The sequence below is a fragment of the Perca flavescens genome, chromosome 9 (assembly GCF_004354835.1).
Source record: "Perca flavescens isolate YP-PL-M2 chromosome 9, PFLA_1.0, whole genome shotgun sequence".
Taxonomy (NCBI): domain Eukaryota; kingdom Metazoa; phylum Chordata; class Actinopteri; order Perciformes; family Percidae; genus Perca; species Perca flavescens.
In genome coordinates, this window is record NC_041339.1 from 21,208,827 (window position 1) to 21,235,520 (window position 26,694).

The following is a 26,694-nucleotide window of genomic DNA, read 5'->3' on the forward strand; positions in this document are numbered from 1 at the left end:
TGAGGATTATAATTGTACACATCACTCTTTGCTAAATTCACATTCACATCTTATGACTTGGTTATGAGTAGAGATATCTTGGCTCTAGCCAAAAGGGAATCTTTACTTTTAATCTGCTTTTAATAATGCATTAAGAAATTATTATTTTTGTCCTCAAATGTTATGCATGTAATATGCATATAGAGATGTCCTGAGCAGATCATGAGGATCAGTATCTGGGCATATTGCGGTATCGGCAAAAATAAACCGTTCATAATCCCATTACCTTTCATTACTGTACTCTGCTACTGCTGTTGTAGCGCTGCTCTCCCCAATGACAGACGGGCAGCATTTCACTGCATATATGAGTAAAAATTGTGACTGTGAATATATTTTTGCACACCAGTGCAACTCTGAGTTCTGACACCTGGATTGGCAAAATACACAGATTTGCTAAACTACGAGCTAAGAGCAGCAATGTAGGAACCATAAAGGTAGCAAGTTCTCATTTTTTGACTGTTCACCAGTTAAAATGACAAATGCCAATGGCAGCAGAACCAATCATAACTTAATAACGGGACAAAATTCTCCTTTTTGTTCTCTCTGCAGCTGTTATTCGTACTCAGCCAAATATTGTTTGTGTGGGCAGAACCTTTCACTCTGTAACATCACTGTACAACTGAGACTGTGGACTTAAGTGTATTTTAAGTTCCAAAAACTCCAACACAGGGATTTGGATCAAAAAGTTTGTGAGGTATGCCAAATTTAGTAGTTTACAGGTATTATTTCAATATGTCAGAAACCTATTTAATCAACATTTAGGTAAATGTAAGTATCGGATCAGCAGATACCCAACATTAAAGGATTCATATTGCGGCCAAAAAACATCAGGACACCCCTACTAATATATACATATATATCATATAGTGTCTTTTTTTCGTAATTTGTTGGACAACATGGTTGTCATGATGTAAAAAGTTGGGAAATAAGTATGTCATCACTGGAAAGTATTTGTGTATGCATGTGAGACAGTAATGCTTAGTCTGCATACTGTAAATGTTGGTGATGTAAGCGTTCTGTGTAAGCTGTTTTAGTAGTGGAGTTGTAGTTTTCCTGCCAGACTCCAGTTGGCACCAGCATCTCCAAACAGATCTGTATCTCTGCCCGGCTACTGTACTGGCTCAATGGGTTTCTAACCCTGGGAATCTCCTGCTAATGTTGTTCCTGTGTGCCCAAACACACTCTTTTAAAAACACACAACATAGCAGTGGATCGTGCCTCTTAGCATGCACAGCCACCGGTTCAAATTTAAGGGATGTTAAAAAAAAAAACTTTCATAGGCCAGCATGGGTGTATGAATGTGTGCATTGTCATGAAGGACATGAAGGAGTTTTCAAGTTTTTTTTTTTTTTTTTTTTTTTTAAAAAGGAAATTAAAAGTGTTGGGGATCTCAAGGATATTGCCATCCACCCAGTCAGTGGTGGTCTATTTTTTTCTCAAACTGTGGGGGCTGGTTATATCAGGTGCAACTTCTGGATACAAATCCAAGCATTACATTGCAAAATAAAATGTGTAGTATTGACTGGGGTGGGGGGGGGTACGCAATATTAACAACGAGTTAACGAGTCGACAGCATCTCCCAACATCTTTACAGCAAATGCAAACTAAGAACCAAATCGTCTGTCAAGCGGGTGAAATTTATAGGTGTAACAGAATTTCATGATGGGAAGCTCAAAAAGACCTAACAGCCAAAGATTTTGACTGCGTCCAAGAGCCTGACAGGAGAGAATATGTGAATGAGAGACAAGCTTGACAAATGTGGGATTTGCTCTATGCTTCAATGGAAGTAGTTTGTGTTCAATTTATTATCAGGGTTGTCTTTTATTCAGGGCAATAAGAGAATCTGCTGGAAATTCACTAGAGAGAAGAGAGAAATCCATCTGTGCTGCTACACTGCACCCCAAAACAAACCAGCATGGTTACACTGTCAGTATATTAAGTGTTTACTTTAGAAGAAAATCCTGCCGAAGTGAACATTTGAGAAACACATCTGCTACCAGCTTGTTAGCCCAGTGAGCTGGCTTGTTAGCCATTAGTCTGTGGACTTTGTAATATTTTCATTTTCAAACTTGGTATTAGCGATGCATTGTGTCCTGTGTCGAGCATAGAGGGCTCTCAGCTCCCACTCTGTTTTAGTGCTAATGGACCGAGCATTATGCAGGAGAATGCATCCTCCCACTAGCTGCATTCAGAGCACATCCTGCCACTGAAAAGTTCAGTATTAGAAAAAATACCTTGTCTTTTCCCTGCAGCTGCATTTGTAATGTTTTAAAAACCCTAGAGACAAGACCCACACACAGTGTCACAGTCAAAGCCACAAAAACATACAATGAGAGACATTAGCCAGGAGCCAGTCACTCTCTTTAAGCTTCATGTATTGAGTGTCCTTTGTGTGATACATCCCACATGTTCCCAAATTTCGCTCTAAAATCAAATCAAATTAAATCTTGACTTAGAAATATTTAATTTTGCGATTGCTACGTATCTTGTTTTACAGTCAGATGACTGTGAGCTATGTAGAACTCTCACTCTGACACACTTATCTGTCTTTGTTCTGTAGTAGAGTTAATGTTCTTGAAAAGATTGTACCTTCATAATCCTCAATGGACAGGAGGTGTTAAAGGCTAGAATAAACCTTGATTTATATGGTATTCAATACATTATGTGTGCCTCTATGATTCTGTAAACCTTGTTTTTAAAACATGCAACAGCACTGTATGCCTTCTTGTTTGAAGTCTCCCTGGAATGCTGGAATTTTCTTTTTTGGTCTTTTCTATATGTTGCCAATCTACTCCAAGATGAAAAGGACCAGACATTTGATTTGTGTACCCAACTATCAGGCTCCCCATTATCAGTGAGTGTTTTTACACAGCTTTCAGAGAGCAGGCGGTATCTTGTCTTGAACAACATGGAGAACGCATTTGGATGGGGTAGCAGTACAGAAAGTCCCGTCACCTGCTAATGCTTTTCATTCTCTTTCAAATGAGAGAGAAACTTCACTTGACAGGTTGACTGTGAAATTTGGAGGCAGGAGACGATGGAGCTGTGAACTGGCAGAGCGTCTAGTTTGAAGGAGTCTGGTTTGAGTGCACTGTCATTGTGAGAGAGAAGATAGCTGCATTTTGTGCTCGTCCTCCAAATCTCACATCTTCTCAAAGGCTGAAGCAAAAGAGACCACATCAGAAAAAACATGACTGATGTGCAGTTTAAAAGAATCTTTTTAAATGACGCATATGCCGTGTATATTGAAGTTATCCCATGTGTTATATATGAGCACACAAGTTATTATGTAAGTATTATGTGAGGCCAAACCACTAGTGGTGCCAGGATTTTGATTGTAGGTGAACTGCCTGAGGTTAAAAAAAAAAAGTAAGGTTACCCAAAACTGAAAAATAATGTACATTTCAGTATTTTGCATAAAGGCCTTTTTCAGGGAACAAGAAATGGGTTAACGATGTAAAGCTGTTCTGCGGCAATGGAGGTTGATCAAGCTTTGAAAGTTGGTGCTACCAATTCCCACAAGTGTTCCAACTTTTCTAGATTACTTACAACTCCCTCTGTTTGTATAAACGTATTGTTGGAACACACTGGTACCGTACCCTCGTGCGCATTATTTGAACAGTATTGTACTGCAGAAAGTAGTGTGTTGCTATAAAAATGGCGGGAAAAAGGCAATTAACAATGGAAGAGAGACAGACCATCATAACACTTAAGAATGTTGGCCTTTCCTACAGAGAAATTGCGAAGAAAGTCAAGGTGTCAGTGAGTACAGTATTCTTCACCATCAAAAGGCACTTAGAAACTCTGACAGGAAGAGGTCTGGCAGACCCAAAGCCACAACAGAATCAGAAGACAAGTTTCTGAGAGTCAACAGCTTGCGTGAGAGGCGGCTCACAGGACAACAGCTTCAAGCACAGCTTAATAGTGGTCGTAATAAGCAAGTCTCAGTTTCAACTGTAAAGAGAAGACTTGGAGCTGCAGGTTTGATAGGTCAAGTTGCAGCAAGAAAGCCATTGCTAAGACATCAGAATAAGAAAAGAGGCTTGCCTGGGCCAAGAAACATCATCAATGGACTACTGAAGACTGGAAGAAGGTGTTATGGACTGATGAATCAAAATCTGAAATCTTCGGTTCATCACGCAGGATTTTTGTATGCCGTTGAGTAGGCAAAAGGATGGTTCCTCAGTGTGTGACATCAACTGTCAAACATGGAGGAGGAAGCGTGATGGTCTGGGGCTGTTTTGCTGGATCCAGGGTCGGTGATTTGTACAGAGTAAAAGGCACCCTGAACCAAAACGGCTACCACAGCATTTTGCAGCGCCATGCAGTACCCTCTGGTATGCGCCTAGTTGGTCAGGGGTTCATCCTACAGCAAGATAATGACTCAAAACATAAGTCCAAGCTATGCCAGAACTACCTTAGCAAAAAAGAACAAGATGGTAAGCTTAAAAACATGGAGTGGCCAGCACAGTCACCAGACTTAAACCCCATTGAGCTGGTTTGGGATGAACAGAGAAGTGAAAGCAAAGCAACCTACAAGTGCCACACATTTATGGGAACTTGTGCAACAGAATTGGGAAGAACTTTCTGAAGAATATTTGATTTCCATTGGAGAAAGAATGCCACGAGTGTGTTCAGCTGTTATATCTGCCAAAGGGGGCTACTTTGATGAGTCAAAAATTTAGAATACATTTTGGTTTATAAATTGATTCCATGATTTCTTTTTTAACTTCAATTCTTCATTTGTTCTATTCTTTCATTTCAGAGTAAAATAAGACATTGAACTGCATGAATTTCATAAAAACCTGGAAAAATTGGGATGTTCTAAAACTTTTGACCGGTTGTGTGTGTATGTATGTATGTATGTATGTATGTATGTATGTATGTATGTATGTATTTTTATATATATATATATATATAACATAACCAGTATGCTGTCAGTATGTTCCACTTTCTAATGTCAAACCAGCAGAATTGAATGTGTCTCAGGGCACGTAGACACAGTGTTTGTCTTAAAAATAATAAATGATGCTCTACAAAGGCCACAAGTCCCCAGCTACCCAACCAACAGATGGTATAAAATTGTGTGGACAAGCTACAGCTGCTGAATATAGGTCAGTAATAATATCAAAGCATGACTCAGTGAATCTGCCGGTCCCACTAGATTTGATCAAGCTGCACAGAAAAAAAAGAGAGGTATCCTCTACAATATGAATCATAGTTATTCTACACAATTTTCCCACATGTGCATCAAGAGAGCAGGCAGAGCTCAGCTGATTTTGTTAATGTGACTTAAAAGGTGATTTTGTATTACTTATTTATTTTAATAAATTGACTGCCCTGTAACAGCTCAGTCTGTCTTCTATCCCAATGTATTTTAAGCCAACACACTTTTATTAATATTTAATTGGCAGTAGGTTTCCTCAGGCTTGGTCAGTACTAAGAATAATCTCATTCATCCTTCGTATTCGGGAAGAATAAAACATCGTTGCACTTGCTGCAGGAGGAGCATTTTAATATTCGAAATTCTTTTATTAGGATAACCCCTTAAGATGTACCATCTCGTTTTCGAGGGGGTCCTGAACAAAATGCAACAAAAATAATATTACAGACATACAAACATAATAAACAAAACATTACACACACAAAAAAAAAAAAAAAACACACACAGAGCCTACAATTACTACATAATAAATAACAGGGAATAATGATACATCAACATATAACCAAACGTTACTGTGAAAAGAGTGTGATTAAGTGGTTCAATAAGAAAAGAAAAGTGAAGAATGAGATACGACTGGAGAGAATTAAAGTCTACATGTACAGTTAGTATGAAAATGAATTGACAAGGCATGTTTGAACAGTCTGAAAGTTGAAATCGAACGAATATTTACTGGTAAATTATTCCAATCAGATGGTGCTTTAAACATAAAAGCATTTTTTGATCTAGACTTAGAAACATGAGGTACTGAAAAGAAAAGCTGTACAGTATGTCTTAAACAATGAGTGGAGGAAAAAGGAACCAAAAACTGTTTTAAATAAATAGGATAATTGAAATGAACACATTTAAAGACAAAGTGCAACCAATGAATCTGTCTTCTTATAAATGGTGTGGGCAAGTCAAGAAGTTCATACATTATACAGTGATGAGTTGTAAATGCACAGTTAAGAATAAATCTACACAATCTATTATAAACTCGAGGAGTAAGAGAGGAATTAGAAGCAATGCAGTACACTGAATCAGCATAATCCATTATTGGCAATATAAGTTGAAGGGCAATTCTTTTTCTGACCTTAAATGGAAAACAGTTTTGTGAACGGAAAAGAAGACTAAGACTATAATTCAATTTATGTACAATATGATTAATATGATAATTAAAAGAAAGTTCAGAGTCAAAGTATAAGCCTAGGTATTTAATATGGTCAACTTTCTGCAACGTAATGCCATCAAGACAAGAAATACGAAATAAATGTGATTTGTATTTAAGTTTAATGTTCTGTCGAGTGCCAAAAATCATAGTATGTGTTTTGGTTTTATTGAGAAGTAACTTATTTACAGCAAGCCAGTTTTGTAAGTTATTAAAATCAGACTGTAAGTCTGTTTCAATCTGTACTAAACTTGTATGTGAAGTGTATATAACCGTATCATCAGCATAAAGCTGAACAGAACACTTACAAATAGAAGGAAGATCATTAATAAATATGGAAAAAAGAAGTGGACCAAGTGTTGATCCTTGAGGCACACCACACTGCTGAGTTAGTGTCAGATTTGATCCCATTGATAACAACACATTGTTTTCTCTTGTGAAGGTATGAGTTAAACCAAAGTAATGCAGAGCGTGAAAGGCCAATAGCGTAAAGTTTATCTAGAAGAATGTAATGACTGACCAAATCAAAAGCCTTTGTTAAATCAATGAAAATAGCACCAGTTAGTTCCAAATTGTCAGAGGCGGTAAGAATATTGTTGGTTAGTTTTAGCAGTGCAGTAGTTGTAGAGTGATTAGAACGAAAACCAGACTGAAAAGGTGAAAGGATATTATTTTCATTAAGATAACATGACAATTGATTATAAATTAATTTTTTGAACACTTTAACAACAGAACTAATAATAGAAATTTGTCTATAGTTGTTCAAATCTAGTGCCTCGCCTCCTTTATGTAAAGGAATAATGCGTGAACATTTCCAGCTATTGGGTAATTCATAGGTAGACAAAGACATATTAAAAAGATCACATAAAGGATACATAAGTACATGAGATGATAATTTTAAGAATCTAGCTTCGATACCATCCAACCCAGAACCCGTACTCATTTTAAGATCATTAATAACATTCTGTACCTCAACAGGTGTGATAAGCCTAAAAGAAAATATACTGTTAATAGTCAATGATTTATTAGGTTGTAAATTACCACAAATAGATGATTCAGGTAATATAGAAGAGACTGATGAAAAGTGAGTATTAAAGGCCTGGGCCATTAAAAGAGGTTCTTGTAGAAGTTCATTATTAACTTTAATTTGCTTAGGTACAGATTTAACAGATGCATTAGTTATTGATTTTATATAAGTCTTCAATAAGAGATTCTTTGTAATAATTAGATTTGGCATTTCTAGTCATAGTTTTACTTAAATTTCGTAACCTCCTATAATCATCCCAATCAGCAGGGTTCTTTAGACTTATGAAATGTGGCCCAGGCAGCATCTCTCTGCCTGAAAAGTCTAATTAAATCAGCACTTATCCAAGGCAGGTGCCTACCTTTTACTTTAATAGTTTTCAGAGGAGCATGTTTGTCAATAACTGTATTCAATTCAGAAAGTAAAAAATCCCACGCATCTTGAACATTAGGAATTAACTGATACCTATCCCAGTTGATTGAAGTTATATCATTAATAAAATAATCTAAATTTAATTTATTGTATAGTCTAATATTAATTAGTTTAGGAGGTAATTTAAGCAGTTTAATTTTCCATATACAGTACACAATTGCATGATCACTAAAACAGTCAGACATAATTCCTGATTTTAGGAATCTATTTGGATGAGAGACTAGTATCCAATCAAGGAGAGACTGACACGTTGGTGTAACACGGGTAGGTTCACTGATTAACTGGGTTAAATTCAGATTTCCAAAACTATTCTTATCTTTAGCAGCAGATTTATCAAGCCAATTTTTATTGAAATCACCTAATAGTATAATTTCGTTTATGAATTTAATAGAATTAATAGTAGAGATCATATAATTTATAGATTCAGCAGGTGCAGATGGAGGTCGATATATATTTCCAATAGTTATATACTTATTCACATGCAGAGTTATTTTTACAAAAATGCACTCAAAATACAGAGGTTCAATATCTGGAATAATTAACTCTGAGACCAAATTAGAAGACACATATATAGATACACCGCCTCCTCTTGCACCTCTATCAGCCCTATATAAAACATAATCAGCAAGTTCAATCTCATTGTTAGATATTTTGTTAGTGAGCCAGGTTTCAGACAAAGTAACAACAGCAGGTTTATACTGTTCTACCCATGCTCTAAGCATGTCAATTTTAGGTAGAAGACTTCTTATGTTTAAATGAATTATTTTCAGACCTTTATCACCATCCAGTTTGATATTTAAAGTTTAAGAAAATAAAACCACTGATCAAACATAATGAAACAGAAAAAGTTAAAGGAAGTAATTTGTAGGACTCGAAATTACTAAAAAAACAATAACAATAAAACAACAAAATACTTAACAAATTCATACACACAGAGACAAAACAAAACAACAAGAAACAAAACCAAGACTAGCCTTTTAACCCTGGTCACCATGCCCAGGTTTTTGGTGAGGAAAAAAAAAAAAAAAATAAGAAAAAGAGAAAGAAAAAAAAAAAGAAATCACTTCTGAGCTTGGCCTGCTACGAAGAAAAAATATTAAGGTGGCTCAAAAACCAAATATGAGTTAAGATATTAAGAAAAATACATGATTTTAATAATAAAGGTAGTCTATAACTTCATATGGGAAAATAAATCAAAATAAATACAAAAGTAGAAAATGCATATTTTTATGTAATATTTATTAATTTAATCAACTTAAGACTACCAAAAAATAAAAAAATAAAAATCCTTAATCCTTAAAAGAAATAACAAAATATGGCTCCAAATACAGGAGAAAATACAATACAGTCAGTATGACTTTTTACGACACTATACTTCCATTCTTCGGTAGTTAGACAGTTTACGGCAAATATTACCGTATCCACTTCATATATTAACTTAGATTAACAGCCTAGATACAAAAAAAAAAAGCACAACTGCATTAAGTTAATAATCATAATTAGTTCATAATAAAATAAGATGAAATGGCTGCAAGAACAACATAACAAAATAAAGGAAGAAAAAAAAGGAAGAAGCAAACAACAATATGGGAAAAAAAAGAGAAGAAAGTTTACTGAACTACCTAATTAGAAGAGCTCATGGAGGAGTCCATAGGTGTCATGAAGGCAGCCTCAGCCACTTTGTGATCGGTGAATAGTTGCTTTTCTCCTTCAACCACAACACTCAGAATGCAGGGATAACGAAGAGAGTATTCATAACCCAACTCCCAAAGCCTCCGTTTAACTGTGACGAAGGCTTTACGTTTCCTCGTCAAGTCAGCGCTATAGTCCGGGTAAATGAAGATGCGGCTGCCATTAAAAGTCAGATCTTTTTTTTCACGAGCTAGGCGAAGAATCTTTAATTTATCCTGGAAATGGAGCAACTTAATCAGGATAGGCCTCTGATTGGGACTCCCGTGTGAGCGGACTTTGTGGACAAAAGTGCGGTGTGCCCTCTCGATAGCCGGCGGAATGGGAAAGTCAACTTTACCAAGGAGTTGAGGAATCAGACCAGCCATAAATTCCAGAATGTTGCGGCCTTCTGCGGCCTCTGGTATCCCGAGAAAGCTCCGATTTGCAGATCTGCTCCGATTTTCCAGATCCTCAACCTTATCAGCCAGGTATTTGTTATCAGTTTCGAGTAGTTTGACTCGAGTAGAGAGATCGGTCATATTGTCCTCGTTTACTCCGACACGTTGTTCCAGAAGTGACACATGATCCCCCAATGTAGATAGGGATCTCTCCATACCACTCAGTGTGCCAAAAATCGGATCAACTTTAGTGTCAAAATAAGTCATTAAATCCTGTTTAACCTGATGAATGGTATCGTGCAGAGACTTCATTTGGATAGTATCCATTGTTTGGTCGATGGTTGATGATTTGATTTCTTTAAAGATAACAGAGTAAATATGTCCATTCATCAAGCAAATCACGTGCCTTGTTAAGTTAGTCACACTATTTTGTAAATGTAACTAATATCAAACAAAGCATGGCCACAAAATTAAAATGACAAAAGCAAGCAGACCATGACTCAGACCGGCTCATTTTGATTTTCTTGAAGCGAACCTTTCACCCCAACAAAATATAAAAAATGGTACACCCACAGCACAGAAACAAGGGGTCTCCATATACTTGATATAAGTATTAAAACCACAGCAACATGAAAGTACTGTTGTAAGAAAATGACAGCTGAAGACGGGACCCTGTGTTTTTTCTTGCTTTTCTCATGTGTCCCATATGGGTTTTGTCTGTTCCTCCTGAGAGATACATTGTACATGCTCATATATCAGGGGTTGAATAGGAAAACAAACACGTTAAACACATGCTTTAAATGGGGTGGGTAATTCTCTTTCTCTGGATGCAGAAGGACTGTCCTAGTTTAGGTCAATAAACTGGCCCTTGCCCAAATAACTTCCTTCTTCTCACAACTCTACTTCTGTCAAGTGTTGCTCCTCTCCTGTAGCTCAGTGTTCTTTAAACATCTTGTCCCACTTTAGAAACCTGTATGTTTTACACAGACACCTTCCATATATTCATAAATGTCAGGGCTGATCTTACCTAGATCAAATTTATTTCATGCAACCTACAAATACAACAGGACTGTTGCTGGCACGTGTGTTTAGTCGAGTGTGCCAAAAAATAGTGACCCTTTATTACACTATGTATTACATAATATAAAGCAAGCACTGTCTATTACATTAGACTAAAACCTTTCTTGCCAAGGTTTACTTTGGAAATAAGATATTGATAAATCCCACAAAAGGTCGTATACTTGTTTGTACCCAAGTAATGTTTGTGCATACAAATGCTTGTCGAATGAAGCTCTGTGTCATTTAGCTACTTCAGAGTTGGTATGTTGGCAGAACAGGGTGCTGAGTTGGCAAGGGCGTCTGGCACTCCAACATGCTCTGACACTGCTGGACCAGCTCTCTTCCTGTTTTTGGCCACAGTGCTTTCAGTTTGTTCAGCAAACGTGGACTGATACAGAGTTGACCCTCACTTTTCTAAATGTGCAACAGCCCAAACATACATATATGAGTGAGGCGTTTCACCATTGATGTACAAGTTCCAAACTGTGCAGAGGGATGAGATCAGATAAAAAAAAAATACTCTTTTTAATCACCAACACAAAAAGTGATTGTATTTTATGGTGCATTCTTTTGGTGCAGTCGTTTCTCGGAGTTACAAACCGGAAGTTGCAAAAAGAACGCCCCCGAGGTCGTATATACGACTCGTCAAGTCGTCTGAACTCAGAGGACCCCGAGTTCGTTTCTCGTTTTTCGACACGGATGTGACGTCACACTCAAGTTACTAGTAGCGATTACAAGACAAAAAGAACGCACCATTAAATACTTCCAGTCATCCTATATTTGTTAACCACTTGAATGAGTCTATTTGTGTCATGTGCTACCTTTTTGCTTGGGTTTGTTGTCAGTATATCCAAGAGGAAATATTACTTTGAAGGCAATCAGATCAGCCTTAGTGCCCAGAGACACCAGAAAGGGATAAAGCAAAAACGATTTTCATGTGTCCTTGCAGAAAATGTGCTGGAAGCTTGGTAAGGGCTAGTTGGCAAGCTAATGTGGCTGATGAGCTAACCTGCCAGTTAGCAAGCTAGCTAGCTTAATTGCTAACCGCACAATAAGTTACGTTTATTCAAGAGATGATGCATTTGTACCTTGAGTCCTGTCTCACGACTGACATTCCATGCCTCTTTTATGGAGCAAAATGTTTCATAGTCATGTAAACCTCTTGCTGTCTCTCTTGCAGACACACTTTTTGGCAGTATCGTAAAGAGAACCCTCAGACCAGAGTAGGTGATCCTCCTCCTGACGGCCGCCCAGGCTTCAACAGTGGTGTGATGTTATTGGACCTAGGTGCTATGAGGGACTCAGCTCTCTACAACCAACTGTTGGAGCCTAGCAATGTGGCCAAACTAGCAGACCAGTATCGCTTCAGGGGCCACCTGGGGGACCAGGACTTCTTCACCATGATCGGCATGGAGCATCCTGAACTGTTTTATTCGCTGGCCTGTGGGTGGAACCGTCAGCTGTGCACCTGGTGGAGGGACCACGGATACGGAGACGTGTTTCAAATGTATTATCGCTGTGTTGGACGTGTCTATATCTACCATGGGAACTGTAACTCCCCTATACCAGATGACTGATGTAAGCACTGGACTGATGCTGGATCTGAAAAGGAGTCTATGACATCTACAATATAGTTTAAGGGAAATATTTGTCCTGCTTTTTGGAAGGGAGAATTGTGACTATTATGTCAGTTGCCGTTGTTGACCAGTGTACTGCCGGTGTAGTCGCATACTTTGCCCCCTGCTGGTCAAGGGGCTACTGAAAGGCCTGCCCATATAAAGTTGCTACAAATATGGCATTTATCTGTTTTTTTGGTGGGTTGAAAACAACCTTGTGTTGCAATACAAAAGGAGCTGCAATAGTTGGACCATTTTTCTTTAGGTACAAAGATAACGAAATTATTAAATATGATCTATGGACTTCAGCTTAGTAACAGATCTAATAATTTGAAGGCTTGAGAGTAGAAATACGCAGTTCACGTTAAACAGTAATCTACCTAGAATGTGTTCTTGCCTATATTTGACTGGCCAGTGCAGCGCCTTGCTGAATGATGTTTCATTGTGTTGTGAAGAAAGTTTTTGCATGGGCCCTCTGCATGGCACCCTGCTGTCTCAATGCTGGAATCATTAAAATAAATAGGGGCTAACATTAAAACATTACATAAGAGAGTGGTAGGAGGGGTCAGGGACATAATAATTAACAATGATGGCTGTTGCATTTGCAGTCTAGCTCAGGCCAAACGCAAGTTAAGTGAAGAGGCCGTGCAGACACTGACCCACTTTTGAGTTCTTGCTGTGCTCACTGAACTGCCCTTCGGATTCAAAGAAATGTCAACACTCAATATTCATCCGTCAAGAAATTGTCTGAGGTGATTCACACTTTGACACACACGTACACACAGTGAGAGTAAAGCAGCTGAATGTCCTGCACTACCAGTGGAGTCAAAGACAGGCTACTGAAGACACTTAAGAATAAACATCCCAAATCAATACGATTTCCTTGAATTCACCTTGAAGCTCGTCAATATTTTGGCTCTTTCAGAACAGTCTTTAGTCTCCATACCGTTGAATCAGAGTAAACACTGTTCCCTCATTGCACTTTACAACTTCAAAACACATTTTTTATTTGTAGTTTTTTGGTTGATTTTCTACTCTTTAGGGAGCAATTGGTTTCCATTGCTTCCAGTGCATTATAATGATGGCAGAGACTAAACATTTTTTGAGATTAGTAATCATCACAGTGAGCCCTTTATTTTGTATTTTTCATCACTACACAATTATGTTGTAATGCAGTGGGACATTTTACAGTAAAGTTTACTGGAAATATCTTTGTTACTTAAAATAGGGACAATCTACATTTCCTTGAAAGAACTACTCTATTTTAATTAAAATAAATATTCATTAATTTTATCATTGGAAACTTTATTCTTCGTAACAATATAATTCTTGCCTGTAGACACATTTTCCATTTTGCATAGTCAGCTGAGTTTCTGTTCTCTGACTAATAGACCCAGCAATTTATAGGTATTATTTATTCAAAGAGTACCAATTAAACACTTTTACTTTTACAAGTGTTATGTTTTATGTGTTACTTTTACCCACAAACACTCCTTTGTATAACATGGGATGTTTAAAATAGCTGGAGATCGATTAAAAAAAATCCAAGAAACGATCTTTGTATCATATGAAACTAGAAGACCTAAGGAATCCATTGGTACCAACTATATATATTATGCTAGCTTGTTGGGAAGGAAGGGGGTTAAAAAACCTTCCAAAGTTAGGCTACATTTTGCTGAGGGAAAAACTGGCATGGCCATTTTCAAAGGGGTCCCTCTGTCACCTCAAGATATCTGAATAAAATGTTACTCAATACTCACTGACTGTAGAGTCTGAGGAGCTGCACTTCATTGTGTGTTCATGTTAAATAAAAAGTACATTAATGTAACTGCTTTGGGGTCAGTTCTTAATGTAAACATTGATAATTTAAGAATGCAGCAGGTTAGAGGGAACCTTGTACAATTGTAGAATCTCTTTCATATCCAAGCTAAATTGGTATTGTAACTGAAATGTTCCTAACCTATTTAATAATGAATCGAAAATAAAATCAAATTGGGAATAAAAAATTCTGCACCTTGTGAATCGGAATCAAATCGATTCGGAAAATCATTAACGATACCCAGCCCTAGTGTTCAGTGTTGAAGACTGAAGTTGACATGTTTTTTTCAGTGAAAAAGGCAAATGTGAACAGTAAATACAGTAAACTTCCTGTTTTTGTTTTCTTCAGATGTTTGTCTCTACATTATTTAATAACTTTGAAATTGTTTCTTTTTGTCTTCAGCTTTCCTAAATAAATGATATAAGTCCACTCTTTTTTTTACAGTGTTATTGTTTTATGTAAACTAATATTGCCGACATAAGTTATTCTTCGTTGATGTTTCAGTTATTAAAGAGCTCACGAGAGACAACCTCTTGTTTGTTGTGTAGGAGGGAGAGAGAGCTGACAACACATTCTCGTTTCACTTAAGGGTTATAATAAGGTGGGCTAGTAGGAAAGCAATAACCAGAAGATGGCGAAGTGATTTGGTGCCTAAAGTGGAAGAATGGTTTGATGTAATGCTAAGCATTTATAATATGGAAAAGCTAACTGCGTTCATTAGATTGGAAGTCGATAAATTTAACAATATTTGGAAAGGATGGCTTAAATATATTAGGCAACATAGAATGGATTTTGTTTATGGACTTGTGGTAAGGTCTGAATGTGTATGAATACCTCTTAAATGCACTATGTAGAAGGATGAAGAAAGCACATTTACTATACAAGGATTGTCACTAAGAGTAACACATACCACACCCCGGTTCTTAGCTACAATTTTTTTTTTTCTTTCTTTCTTTGTTTTATGTTTTAAAAACGAATGTCACATCATTAGGGGCATTCAAGGAAAACCTGTTGTGATTGTCTTAAAGTATTGGCTGTGTTTGCCTTGTTACTCTGTAAAATTCACATTGTGAAAAAGACAATAAAATATAAATAAAAAAAAGGGTTGTACAGTATGTTAATAAGGGTGGCATTTCTCATTTACAAACTAATGACTGAGTTCTTGTTTGGCTGCTGCACGATAGACATGACCCATTTCTGTCACTCAAATTTGCAGACACAGGCAGTAAACACTCCATAGACAGAAAAACATCAACCAGCCTTGACCGCTGATTGTGCTGATGTTATATTTTGACCTGAAACTAAAATGTATCTTGTATTAAGATATGCTGGAATATAATATTTTCTTTGTCTGCAATTAAATCAGTATGCTCTTTTAAAAACAGTCCTGGGGGCCGGTTTTAAAAGCTAAATGATGTGTACTCACAAAACATAATATACACATAAACTGGTATGTTAAAAGGGAAAATGTACGGACCTCACACTCACTTCAGACCAGGCATACACACCGTTTTAGCCGAGATACCTTGAATAGATTGAATACAATTTGAGAAAAGAGTAACATAGTTTTTACATTGTTTGCCAATTTCACTGATTGTGTTATTATTTTGTTAAATGTCAATCAAAGGCGCATTTTACAAAATTAATTTAAAATTTACAAGTGATGAATTTCATAATTTTTATTTACAATTGAGCCATCATCTCCCTTTTATGATTGTTTAATTTCACCCTTAAATACCACGTTTTATGACGTTAAATAATAATGATGATTGAGATTTTACCGCAACAATATAGGTTATAGGTATGTGATTAATGAGTGGTTCAGACGCTGCCGTGCGTAATAACAGCTGCTCTGGCACATTGGAAAAACACGCTTGTGCAGTTGGTGAAATTGCACTTTCTTTGCCACATTTTTCATTGACAGGTCTTAGCGGGAACAACTATCGATATTGTCACGGCATAACCAACCCTGGGACTGCTCACTCTCGTTTTGTCTGAGTTTTACAACAGAACTTGGTTGTGCTTGCCCATTTGATAATAGGCGCTAACTGCTAGGCCGCCCAGGTAGAACAACAGGTAGGCTGCAGGTTTGAGGCCTACCTGTCGTTCCAACTCCAGGCGCCGCGTCTTCCTCCTTCGGCGAGTCCTCGGCTCGCCAGTCTCAGCTTCGCTGCTGGCCAGCCTGCTCCTCTTCCTTCGTCAAACGATGCAGCCTCCCACGGCGTTTTCTCTCGATTGACCGTTCATTTGTTAAACAATTACAGACGTCGACATAACATTAGCATAACTTGATAGGGAGAAACGTCAATAGGCAGATAGGCCACCACTCACCCCAGCCGAGCAGCCAATAAAACTAATGGCTGCATTATGACACGATAATATGCAAACCTTTGTGAACGGATGTTTCTACATCCATATGGACTATGGGTGTGGAACTAAAGCTTGTGCATGTGTACTTTGATCCACAATATATGAGGTTCCTACAACAGAATTAAACATACATGCGTCTTAACGAATCTAAATGTTAATGCATATATCTGTTTTTGTGCGTACACAGTTTTAAATAATAAATGATAAAAAATCTACAGTTTTATGCATCTGGCCACTGGACTTTTGTTGGTTCACATGTACAACATGTACTATAATGTAGACAATAGGTGAGAAGAAGGCTGATTCATGCATTTCTAGCTTTTTTAGTTTTATCAGACAGCAGATATTGAGCCTCTGCAGAGTGAATAAAACGGCACCTAAAATGTGGACATCTTTGTTCCTAGTCATCGTGAAATTGTGCACATGCATAAGCCCAAATGACCACTCTCACAATTATCTGTTTGCAAGGATATTTAGACATTTTAGCAGCAGGTAAACAAGCAACAATGTTTCAACTGGTCATCCCATATTGCAAATACACTGAACCATTGACAACGTGGCGTTTTACACTTGAGGTTCCTGGTCTTATATCACAGCTTCTAGACTAATGAAGTTATATTATGTTGGGCATAATAGCCCTGGGCTATGTAGCCTATCATTGTGCTGTGATTTCTCATTCCTCAGCCCGGATTCATCGACAAACATTCAAACGCTTTGAGCACATTTACCTTCAGGGCAAGCAGCAGAAACAGTGGGTTGGTATAGATTTGATACAGCAGCAGCATTGATTTCTTCTCCAAGAAACAAACAGCTCAATCTAGAGCTTGGTGGAGTGTTTCTGTGCAGATCTTTGTCCTACAGATTGACAGAAGAGTGAAGACAAATGCTCTGCAGAATCTATTACTGCAGTAACTGCTAATCATAGATGACTCACTCAGTCAGCACCGCATTCAAAGCCAACATAAACATCACATGATGATGCTCCTACAGACACGCACACAAAGAGAACAGCATATGGACGCGTAGACAGCAAGGACACAACATTAACTATCTTTAACTTGCAAAATATATTTGCCTTAAATTATCTCTTTCTTGTTGGCTGCGATTGTTCTGTCTGACAATTTGACACTAATCTTCTAGCAATGTTGCATTTTATAGTAATGATGAAAGTATTTTTTGGAGACAAGACCAATACCAAAAAAGTTTGGAAATATTTTTGTACAATTACAGTTATGATTGCTAATTATTATTCTTTTGTTAATTTAGAATAGCACTCCTCAAATTTGTTACGTTCCCTTAATTTCTATTTGACTTGTGTGATGAAGGGCCATCTAAAGGAGTGCTGGCTCATTACCATCATCGCTGTTCTCAGAGTAAAACACTGACTCCGGTATCATACACATGGCGGGTTTTACCTCATTTTGAAAGCTCTCCTTCTGACACCCACACATCCTGTAAGTATGTCAAACTATTCTTTATTTTGGCAATGTAAGATTTGTTTTGCCTCCTGTACCATCAGACAGAGTAACAGCTGAATGCATTACAAAAACAAGGTGTTCCAGCTCCTGACATATGTTTGTATTAGTATGATAAAGCAGCTTATTTAATTCCTCTCCATTACACCCTTCTTCACTCAGTGTTCACAACAGTTTTTGATAATAAACAAAAAACGTAATAATGTTCGATGACACATTACATATCTCAAACTGATGCCTTATGTTGAAAAATGCTTTGTCAGAAAGAGTAAACTAATTGAAATTCCAGACTTTACTGACAGTCAGTCCAATTTGAACATTCAGACCATATCAAATTTAAAAATGTAATTGCCTTCTCTGGTTCTGAAACACATTTACCTGACAGACGCTCTACATGAATTTTTGATAGTATATATATATATATATATATATATATATATATATATATATATATATATATGTGTGCCTGTGGTTTCTAGGGCTGGTCCGAATACCATTTTTTGATCTTCGAAGCTTCGGTAGTAATGAGCATCGAATATTCGAAGCTTAGGAGAGATGGGGCTGAACATATTATTATCTCTAATAAAGGCAGGAATCTCTATGTGTCTGTCTGTTTGTTTGCATTTTGATTATTTTGAGAACCTTTCATCCAAACGACTTCACAAGGGAGTGGAGTGTTGTATTTGGTGCAACATAGATAGACAGGCCAGACGCGTTCAGAATTAATACACTTTTAACCTCTCAAGGATCACTGTCCCGTCAACGTAGGGGTGGGAGATATTGACAAAAATTAATATCTCTTTATTTTTTTTCAATATCTCGATATCGATATTCAGACAATATTTTTGAAATCCTTCTAGAAGTTAAAAGAAGCCCTGTTCGGAGGCTATTTCAGTGGTTCTCTTGGGAAAATGTACAAGCAAGATGAAATCATAACCATAAACAAAGGGCTCTGTTCTGTAACATATTGCACACAACCATGTCCTTATTGGAAGCAGTCCTGGAGCTGGGACAGGGCCGGGTCAGACTAGGTTCTGATAGTCCTTCTACTGGGCTGTATAGTCCTTCTGACCGGGACTTATGCTGGGATCAGGAGTTGGATGTGATCTGACTGGCCGAGGTGAGGGAGAGGTGCAGTTCTGTATGCTTTTTTGATGTTAGAGTATACATGATCTAGTGTCTTCTTCCCTCTAGTAACACAATCTACATGCTAGGAGAAAGCTGGAGGGGAACAGACTTTAAGGACGCCTTGTAAAAGTCCCCTGTATCCCGTATCCAGGTGATCGCGCTGCAGTTTGTTCACTATGGTTAGCAGTGAACCAAACTTGTTCTAATGTTAGCATCGGGGGCTATGTAGACGGCAGTGTGCTGTTTTCGTAGTAAATAAAATGGTCAGTATATTACCGACAGGGCTCCAGGTCAGGTGAGCCGTGCTGGGCAACAATCCTGCAGTTGGTACTCCATTCATTGTGCACAAAAATGCAGTCCTCCGCCTCTGGTCGTGCCGGAGTTATTTTCTCATTCTGCCGGTAGATAGCTAGCTCGGCGTGCTAGCGCCGACAACAACCTGGAGGGCTCGGTCAGGCTATTTCCTCCAGGATGTTATGAGCCGCCTGGAAGGCTCTCGTAACGGCTGTGTTGTATCGAGGTCCTGTATTGATTAGTTCAGTGTGGCTGTATGTACTTGTATAAATATACACCAACAGGAGAGCCACTGCACAATCGCGCGCCGCCATCTTTGCTGACATGAGTGAACGTCATAACGCGCAAGGTAAGAACTAGTAGCAGCTTACTCTTGTGCGGGACGATCGTGATTTTGTACAAAAAATACAGTCAAACAAACCCCTACAGTATTAACATCGCTACATATAATTGTTTAGAAGGTTATAGTGTGCGTTATTTGTTTTCTCTTTAACTTCCTTCAGCTCTTTTCATGTTTGGGGGGTCGGATTGTACAAATTATGAAATATTCGATATCCCAATTTTGCATATCGTCCAGACAACAATTTGGATATTATCGTCTAAACGATATATCGCCCACCTCTACGTCAACGGGACACTTTGTGACTGGGGCGTCGCTGTAACCTCGATAAAACTTCCACTCATGAGTGTTTTTATTGCATTAAATCTTTAAAATATACAGCCATGTACACAACTGTTACAAAGTAACAGAAAATAAAACAATTCAGCCGTAATCTGCGCAGCCGAGAGTGCATGCATACCTGTTTTCGTTGTCCTTTCAGCAACAAAGTGGTATTTTGACCAAAACTTGATTTTCATAAATCCCCAAGAGTCCAAGGAAATGTAATATCCAAGCTTTATATTCCAAAACGATCTCTTCGCCTCACAATGTTGAAGTTTCTGGCCGAATCACAACGGAAAAACGCGAAACAGTTTTCCATTTCCGCACTTGTTATCGCCGCTAGCTTCTCTGCACAGCTTGCTAAATGCTCGAAGTGGGCATCATGGCGTCATCGTGTACCGACTGTATCTTCTTCTTCTTCTTTGTAGTTTATTGGCGGTTGGCAAACCAACTTAAATGTGCATTACCGCCACCAACTGGACTGGAGTGTGAATGAGAGATAAATGCAGAAAATAAATAAATCAAAATAAAAGAAATTAAAAATATATTATATATTCAAATGTCAAATTTTCAAATCGAATACCAACCCACCGAACGAATATTCGGGTCCAGCCCTAGTGGTTTCACAAATTAATACTACTGACTGCTCTGAACAATGAGCGGCCTTCATCCATTTGTACACATTATTCACTTCTCTTTTTGTTGTTTTGTTGTGCACTCTACTTTCATCTCTCATACCTCTCCAGAAATATTTTGAGAAATATTCTTGGTTGCTGCTTTGCTCAGGTTTAGATTAAACGATTGATATTAATTAGAGATGCACCAATAGAAAGGCCGGTGACCGGAATTGGCCGGTTTTCACGTGCTTGGCCATGACTGGCGACCGGCAGGTCAGTCTGACATGCCGATTTCATGCCAGTCAATGCTACAATTAACTGACAACATAAGTTACGAGTTACAGTTCTCAAGGACGCACGCACACACGGACGCGACAGCACAGTCTCTTTTTCCTTTCTCTCAACTTTTCCGCCGTGTGTTACGCGTACCTGCTCACGGTGTGAAGCGCGTGTCCGCGCTATTCTCGCACATGTAGGGAACCTCGTGAACACCTGCAAGGAAAAAGTAGGGCATGGAGGGACGACACCAAAAACCAAAATTTTTTAGGATGTGAAAAGAAGGAAATGGTTCTAACATTGCACTTTAGATGTGTGTGAATTTCACACACCAGGAGTAATTTATATAGTTCTATTTTATAGTGATCCATTATCTGTTCAAAAATGTTCTATGTTCTGTGCAAAATGTTCTATTAAAGAAAAGATAGAAAATAAATATTTGTGTGTGCTGTAAAGTGGTTAGAAAAAATTAAATCAGAATCGGCTAAAATCTACGGAGCCCCCCTGGTCCCACTTTGTCAAAAAAAATATTTATAACTATCTCGTGGCCTCAAGATACTATCTTGTGGCCACAAGATAGTGTAGAGATGTATTGTAGTGCAATACTTCACATTCTGTGCAATATTCTCTGTTTTAATATTCAGTGTGCAATATAGTTTGCTGCAGTTCTGCTTCTATTTATTTACTAGTACTGTTCATCACAATTCTGTTAATACAGTAATGTAAATCTTGTAGGCTGCATATCCATAGTCCTTTATAATTCTTCTTCATATTTTATAGCCTATATTTATACTTTTTACATGTATATATGTCACAAAGTGAGGCCAGGCAGCCAGAGTTTTCTTATGTTGTATATAGTGTGGTGTTTTGGGTGTTTTATTTTTTATTTAGTGTGGTGTTTTGGTTTGCCTGGCACAGAACTGAAGACTCCTCCCAGCGCACCTGAGGCAGATCTCATCATGAGTGATGCTGGAGGAACATGGAACGTGCTCCACATTTTGATAATGAATGGCTGAGACACAAGGAGGAAAGAGGACCGGATAGAGAGCGAAAAAGAAACGTTGGGGACGGAGCACAGATAGACGGGCAGGACAGCGGAGCCGGAGGACAGCTGTGGATGTTTGGAGGATCGGCGCGTTGGCGTTGTGCAAGTGCGATTTGGGCAAAAATAGAAAATCTATAGAGAAATGGACTACCGTCTTTACCCTTTATTAATTTCATTTGTAGTATTCAGTCGCGGTGTGGCTGTAAAACAATTGTTTTTACCAATGCCTCTGATTGGGCTGGTCAATAAATCAAATTTTATTTTCAATTAAGACTTGGCTTCTTACAATTATGAAAACAAGATAACTGAGATCTAACAATTGTGCTTGTTTCACAATGATGCTCTCGTTGTGACTTGTTTAATAAATCCAGTGCCCTCTCTTTCCTTTTAAGCGGTGCACTTTTGCCCATTTTTGCTGAGTTACTGACTGCAATATGTTGAATATAGTTTAGCAAAATGTTAAATATATATTCAGTATTTTTTGGTAGGTTTTGGCAATTCAATTCATTTCAATTTTATTTATAGTATCAAATCATAACAAGAGTTATCTCGAGACACTTTAGAGATAGAGTAGGTCTAGACCACACTCTATAATTTACAGAGCCCCAACAATTCCAACAATTACAGTAATTCCCTCAAGAGCAAGCAGTGCGACAGTGGTGAGGAAAAACTCCCTCTTGGGAAGAAACCTCGAACAGACCCAGGCTCTTGGTAGGCGGTGTCTGACGGGCCGGTTGGGGATATGATGAACAATAATGGCGATAATAGTCAAATTAATAATGGAACAGTGACTTCAAATGGTAGTCGTAGTAGTTCATGTCATATCAGGGCGCTGCAGGGCGTTACAGGATGTAGCGTGGCCCAGCAGAGCATGGATGGACGTAGCAGGAAGCAGCAGGGTTCAGCAGGACACAGCATGACACACAGGGTACCGCTGAGCTCAGCAGGGAGTGCAGCAGGACCACGGCGACAGCTGCAACCAAGATCTTGGTGCCAACGTTCTCCAAGGAAATACACTGCAATGCACTACAACATATTTGATCTAGTTTATTTTCTATGTTTTATTTTTGATCTACTTTGGCCAAAATCATCGTGATTATGATGGTTGCCATAATCGAGCAGCCCTAGCCTCTGACTCACCTTTACACAGTGAATATGCATTAAAGTGTTTCATTCACTACCACAAAAGCTGCTGAACTCTTATCATTTCCTGACAAACAATGAATGCTGCTGCTCACGCATAAAAGACTTCCATGTGCCTCTGGATCCAAAGGATCCAGAAAGTAAAAACATGCTAAAGGAGAGCTTCTCAAAATCACCAGCGAAGGAAAGATCTGACTTAACTAACTACAAACGTTTTATAGACACCTTTTAAGCATACAGAGGGGTTAGTATTTCATGCTCTAAAGATTGATTTTTGGTTCAGTATCACTATAAAAAATGAAACAAAACCTTCACATTAGAACACTACAGATAAAGGACTTTTCTCTCTGTCTTTTTCATCATGATCCTATCTTACATCCAAACTTGTGCACATGCATAAAAACAACACAAATTAACATGCACTCATACACAGCACCACCATCTGTGGTCCTCCGAGATTGCTCTGTTTTCCACCTCTAAGTGTCAGAACAGCTGTAACTTATAAACAAGAGAAAAGATTACGACAGCAGAGGGTTCTTTTGTGAATCACCAACAGATTAAATATCAGCCAAAATGAAATAGCTTGAAATTGGGCCACTGAGTGTCAACATCATTTCTGTGGCTCATTAGTTTAAATAAACTGCAGGTCTGAATCATGTGTGTGATTTTAAAATGTATCTTATACGCACTGATTTGATGCTCTTATTCAAGCTGAAATTCACTAATGGCAACAACAGAATAACCTGAAATCTGTAGATCAACAATATTACTAACAACTACTTAAATAAATAGTTTGGCATTTTGGGAAATACATATCACCTTTGTTGTCGAGAGTTGGATGAGAAGATTGATGCCTGTATACTAAATAAAGTTGGAGCAGTCCAGAAGTCAAGTTTACGCAAGTTATTTGCAATTATTATATGTTACTGATATTTCAGTATGTCATATCATATGTCTTATTGGTTTGTCAATCATCTGTAAAGCACTACGAAATGTAAGAACAAAATAGTACTCATTTAGCGCTTAATAATAACAATGTCTCTTACACATCCTGCACTTACAGGGGTGCAACAACATGATGCAAGTACACAGTGTATACATGTATGGTATCAACCTGTACTGTTGAATCAGTTTGAGTACATTATGTGAAATGGAGATTTTCAGACTACAGCTGAAAGTGTAAATGACATTTTTCAAATATTGACCACAGTATGTAAAAAACACAGTGAAAAATGTGTTATGTACATATACAACCTTGATACATTTAAACCCATTTCCATCATATGTGCATATGTCCAGGTCTTAAAGTGATGGTTCGGAGTAATTTCAACCTAGGGTCCTTTGCACCACAAAAATATTTATTAATTTAATGATTAAATATGGTAATGTCTCCAAACTTACCTCAATTATAACTTGTCTCATGCTAGTTATACTACAGCACTTTAGGGCTGCCACCTCTTAGTCGATTAGTCAACTAATTGGTCGTTTTGGTCTTAGTCGACTAAGATTTCTTTAGTCGATTAGTCATTTTTTATGCTTATTCATGCTTAATTACTTCTTTCCAAGAAACTTTTGAGCACATTTATGGTAAACACAAGATTTAAAGTGGTGCTTTTGCAGGATTAATTGTGGAGAAACTCAGTTTTACAGATGGTAATTAACATTTATATTGTGCTTTTCTAGTCTTAACCACCTCTCAAAGCGCACAGCTCTGTCTATTAAATCAACTAATTGATTAGTCGACAAAATCGTATAAGTGTTAGTCGACTAAGAACTTCTTTAGTCGAGGACAGCCCTACAGCACTTACTTTAAAAAAAAAAATGTAATTAATAAATATTTTTGTTGCATCTCTTTTCAGTGTTATAATTTGTAGACGGCCCTAAGCGCTCGTCTTACTGCCCAGCAGCAGCAACAACAACAGCAGAGAGCAGAAGCCAGCAGGCAAGTGTTATTTACATAAACTTCTGGTGTACTTACAAACTTTACAATCCATCGTTTTATGAGTGCATAACCTATTTGTACTAGTGTAGAAGTTTGGTATCATTTCGGGAATTATTAGTGGGGTCATTTACCAGATACAAACGTGGATCCATTAGCCCCTGCACTAAGCTATTTAGCTGATAACGCTAACTCTCCCAATGTTCAACCCAGGTGAAAAAAGCTTCTGGAGGTTTCTTTGGCTCGAGGTCGTGGTGCAAAGGACCCTAGGGTGAAATTACTCCAAACCATCACTTTAATCATGTCAATGACACCAGAAGAACTATAATGTGAGATCAGGTGTGTACAAAAGATGGATTTGGGAGGTGTGTCACAAACCACACGTAACACACCATCTCACAATGAGCAGACAGTGAGATATATGAACAGACTGTCTCAAGAGCTAGACCTAGACATATTACAGCCATTTATTCACAGGATATGGAATCACAATGCCTTCTGGGAGGATGCAAACTGTGAAAACTGGCCGGGAGGCTGACCCACATAATATATGGCTCTACCTAGCAGAAATTAGGTCTCTGTGTCGCCCTACTTCAAAGTCCATGGGGAGAAATGTCCATATTAATGTCTAATCTTGTATTCAGCCACAGAATCTGATTTGAAACCTGAGGTGGCAAACTTTTCTTAAGATGGGGTGAGTTTGATTGAATGTGTCCCAATTGCAGTGGAGTTCAATCATTTTATGTACCTTATGTGTAAAAGAAGTAATTTCTTGAAATAAGTTAAATAAAACATCAGTTATTCAAATTTGTGTCATAACACCTGAATCAGTAATTCATGAGCACAAATTACAGTAGCAATTTGAGTTAATTTGCTCCCTTGAATTAATAATTCACTCACTCAAATAATACTGTTAATTTATTTTTGCATTGGGAACTGATGTTACAGGCTGTTGTGGCTACTTCAGTCAGTCAAGTCAATTCAAGTGTCACTGTAGCATCATGCTGCTCAATTCCCTCATATTAATATTGTTAAGTTATCACATTCATTTGTTGTACACACTCTGAATTACAGCATTCGGTGCTAAATTGGAAAATCTTTTAGCGGTGGAATATAGCATTAGTTCTGACAGAACACTGACGTGGTGCTAGCATTAGCTACATCATCTGCTTTATTCATGCTTCGCCATCAGTGGCTCATTCATCAGCTGCTTGGCTACCAGCTGAGTAGTTACATCCAATCAATAGCCATTATAACATGACACTTTTCACTCTTACTCTGCTGATTTTAATGATGCAAGTGCAAGGTCTCAAAGTGCAT

At 37.9% G+C, this 26,694-nt stretch overlaps 1 protein-coding gene across 2 annotated transcripts in view; it reads left to right on the forward strand.

Annotated features, from left to right (window-relative positions):
• xxylt1 (xyloside xylosyltransferase 1) overlaps positions 1-15,424 on the forward strand; it is a 39,240-nt gene extending 23,816 nt beyond the window's left edge. For both annotated transcript variants that reach the window (XM_028588123.1, XM_028588124.1), the window contains one exon: positions 12,172-15,424. In XM_028588123.1, the coding sequence (XP_028443924.1) occupies positions 12,172-12,568 (397 nt within the window). In that variant the 3' untranslated portion in view covers positions 12,569-15,424. The remainder of the gene's footprint in view (positions 1-12,171) is intronic.
• Positions 15,425-26,694: the final 11,270 nt, after the last annotated feature.